The 2,454-nt window shown below is 33.7% G+C and overlaps 1 protein-coding gene across 9 annotated transcripts in view; it reads right to left on the bottom strand.

Moving 5' to 3' along the window:
• SP100 (SP100 nuclear antigen) overlaps window positions 1-2,454 on the bottom strand; it is a 75,453-nt gene that overhangs the window by 32,449 nt on the left and 40,550 nt on the right. For 6 of the 9 annotated variants that reach the window (XM_023523849.1, XM_023523842.1, XM_023523847.1 and 3 more), the window contains 2 exons: window positions 1,850-1,966; window positions 818-871 (listed from right to left, as the gene is read on the bottom strand). In XM_023523849.1, coding sequence (XP_023379617.1) covers window positions 818-871; window positions 1,850-1,966 — 171 coding nt within the window. Of the gene's footprint in view, window positions 1-170; window positions 363-817; window positions 872-1,849; window positions 1,967-2,454 lie in introns of those variants that run through there. The other 3 variants (XM_023523846.1, XM_023523848.1, XM_023523850.1) reach the window with 2 other exon arrangements.

Raw genomic sequence — 2,454 nt, 5'->3', positions numbered from 1 at the left:
AAACCCAGGTTTTATAGGTGGAAACAGTAAAATGATCAGATATTTCAAACACCCTAGAATCAAATATAGAATAAGGTTTTCAAAATCTTCAGCTAGAAATGTTTGTTGTAAATACGATAGGAAACCCCAAAATTAGAGAGAAAAAGCTGACAAATTTGACTACAATTTTGTAACTTCTCTAGGACAAAAGATTTTATTAATAAGTTGAAAACAAGAACACCAAATGGAACAACATACAAGGAACATATATGAGCGAGATTTAATGTATGTATATCACATAAGAATTTCTGTTTATTGAGCACAGTGAGATGAAGCTGAACACAACAGCAGGAAACACTGACAGCGTTCTATAACAAAGAAATCTGTGAAGAAAAACAAATGACCAATAACAAATGAAAAAGCTCAAACATACTAAAAACGAAAATAGTGCATGTTAAAGCACCCTTAAACAAGACTTTTTATAGCTCATAAAAGAGTTGTGTTATAATTGTCTAGGTATAATATATTAATTTTAAAAAGCAAGAAAAGGAAAAATATGCATAAAATTAGCCTATTTAGATAAATAAAACTATATTCCGAAATGAACTAATATATAGAAAAATTCTGGAAAGATATACCAATGTTTATAAGCAGCATATATTTTAAAATCAGAATAAAGAGCAACATGAAGATAATTAGCATTTTGGAAAAAATAATTACCTTAAAAAGCATTTTTTTTGTCTTATGAAAAATATGGAAAATACTGATAATAAACTTTAGCATTGAAAAATAGTTCACTTGTAACATAAAAATTAAATAAATTCTTATTCACTCTTACTTCTTTTCTCACTTTGTTTTTCCAAAGTCGAGTTGTATTCAATATCCATGGCATCTAGAAAGTAATAGGTGATGGTCAGAGAACTGTAATTTATAAATAAAAGTTACAAATCCTATGACAATTCACACTGGAAGGCTTGCGCTTGTAACGATGTTCTGATATCACTTCCGTTTTCCTTCTAAAGGAATCAGACAGGTACAAGTCGATACCTAAGGTCTTTATTTCTCTGAGACTTTGAACAAACTCTTCATTACTTATGTGCATCACTTTCCTCATTTACGAAATAGGGATAGCAAAAGTTATCCTGTTCAAGCTTTAGATATTTTTATATAGATTAAATAAATAATCTTATTTAAAAAAATTAATGAAAAATTACTATATAAATCACTAGCAAGGTGAAGGGCATACTTCAAAACTATATGTCGAGTTTAAGAATAGTTATCTGAGGTCTTTTTTCCTGACAGGTAGCAGGACCATTTCTTTGTCTTTTGAGGCCTTTCCAAGGTTGTGACAAAGTGACACTATTATCTGTCAACAGAAGAATACTTAGATTTCTTTGCTCCATGAACAGGGGTGGAAGTCACTAAACACTACACTTTGGTATTGATATGCTAATATAGTGAGTGAGATACTTCCATTTTTTTTTTTTTACCAGTGTATTTCTACTACATCGTATAATCAACCACATATAACCAACAGGACCCATTCTGTTAAACACAACTGTAATCATGATCTCTTGCCTCCCCGAAAGGGTCAAGTCAAATACACGTAGAGAATGGGATTTCGACATGGACTGGACCCCTTCTTTGTCAAAGTGTGCTCAGAGTCAAGTGCGGCAGGAAACGAGAGCTCTAATTTCAGATTCCTGACGTCCTGCAGCCCGGGCCCTGTGACTCTCACCTTTATCACTGACACACTCCCAGCTGGTGAGCTGCCTGGAGTTCTTGAACCCTGACCCTCTACCACAGACATACCCAGGGTCTGTGGTATCTGCTGAAACACCTCCACCCCAAGACTCTTGGGCAGTCTTACCCATCATGTCAGATGCGTGGCTACCTTCTGTCCTTGCTTCTTGGCTTCTGGGCACACCTTTTGAAAAACACATGACACAGGAACACTTCTCAATTCCAAGTTCTTGGAGCTCTGCTCCTATGTTATGATTGGTAAAAAATTTTAATTTCCACCCCCTGCCCTCCCACCGTCCTCCTTTTCTTCACTCCTACATCAAAGGATGGCTCTACCTCTGAAATCTCTTTGTCAGTGTTGCTTCTCATTGTCTCTGTCTTTTCCTTTCAACCTTTTTTTCTCTATTATCTTTTTCTCTTTGCCCCAAACTTGTATCTTTGTTTTTCTATTTTTCATTTATATGCTTCTTCTATCCATTCTTTAATGACATTTTTTACAAATGTTTGTATTTATCTTCATGTGATGTTATTCTTTTTTCAGAAATGTCATTACGTTTATATGTCTACACATATGTATATATAATTCAATTATTAAAATAATTTTTTGCAAATATTTTATATAAATACTCTCATAAACTAACTTTTGCCAGACAAATTTTTAAATGTTGGAATAATGAAAATGAACAGTTCTTTCCATTCACTCAACAAGCTTGCTAGGCTTCTCTCATGTGC

Source organism: Pteropus vampyrus, unplaced genomic scaffold, assembly GCF_000151845.1.
Source record: "Pteropus vampyrus isolate Shadow unplaced genomic scaffold, Pvam_2.0 Scaffold423, whole genome shotgun sequence".
Lineage (NCBI taxonomy): Eukaryota > Metazoa > Chordata > Mammalia > Chiroptera > Pteropodidae > Pteropus > Pteropus vampyrus.
Note: the sequence above shows the minus strand (reverse complement) of the source record. Positions and strands in the feature narration are given on the sequence as shown.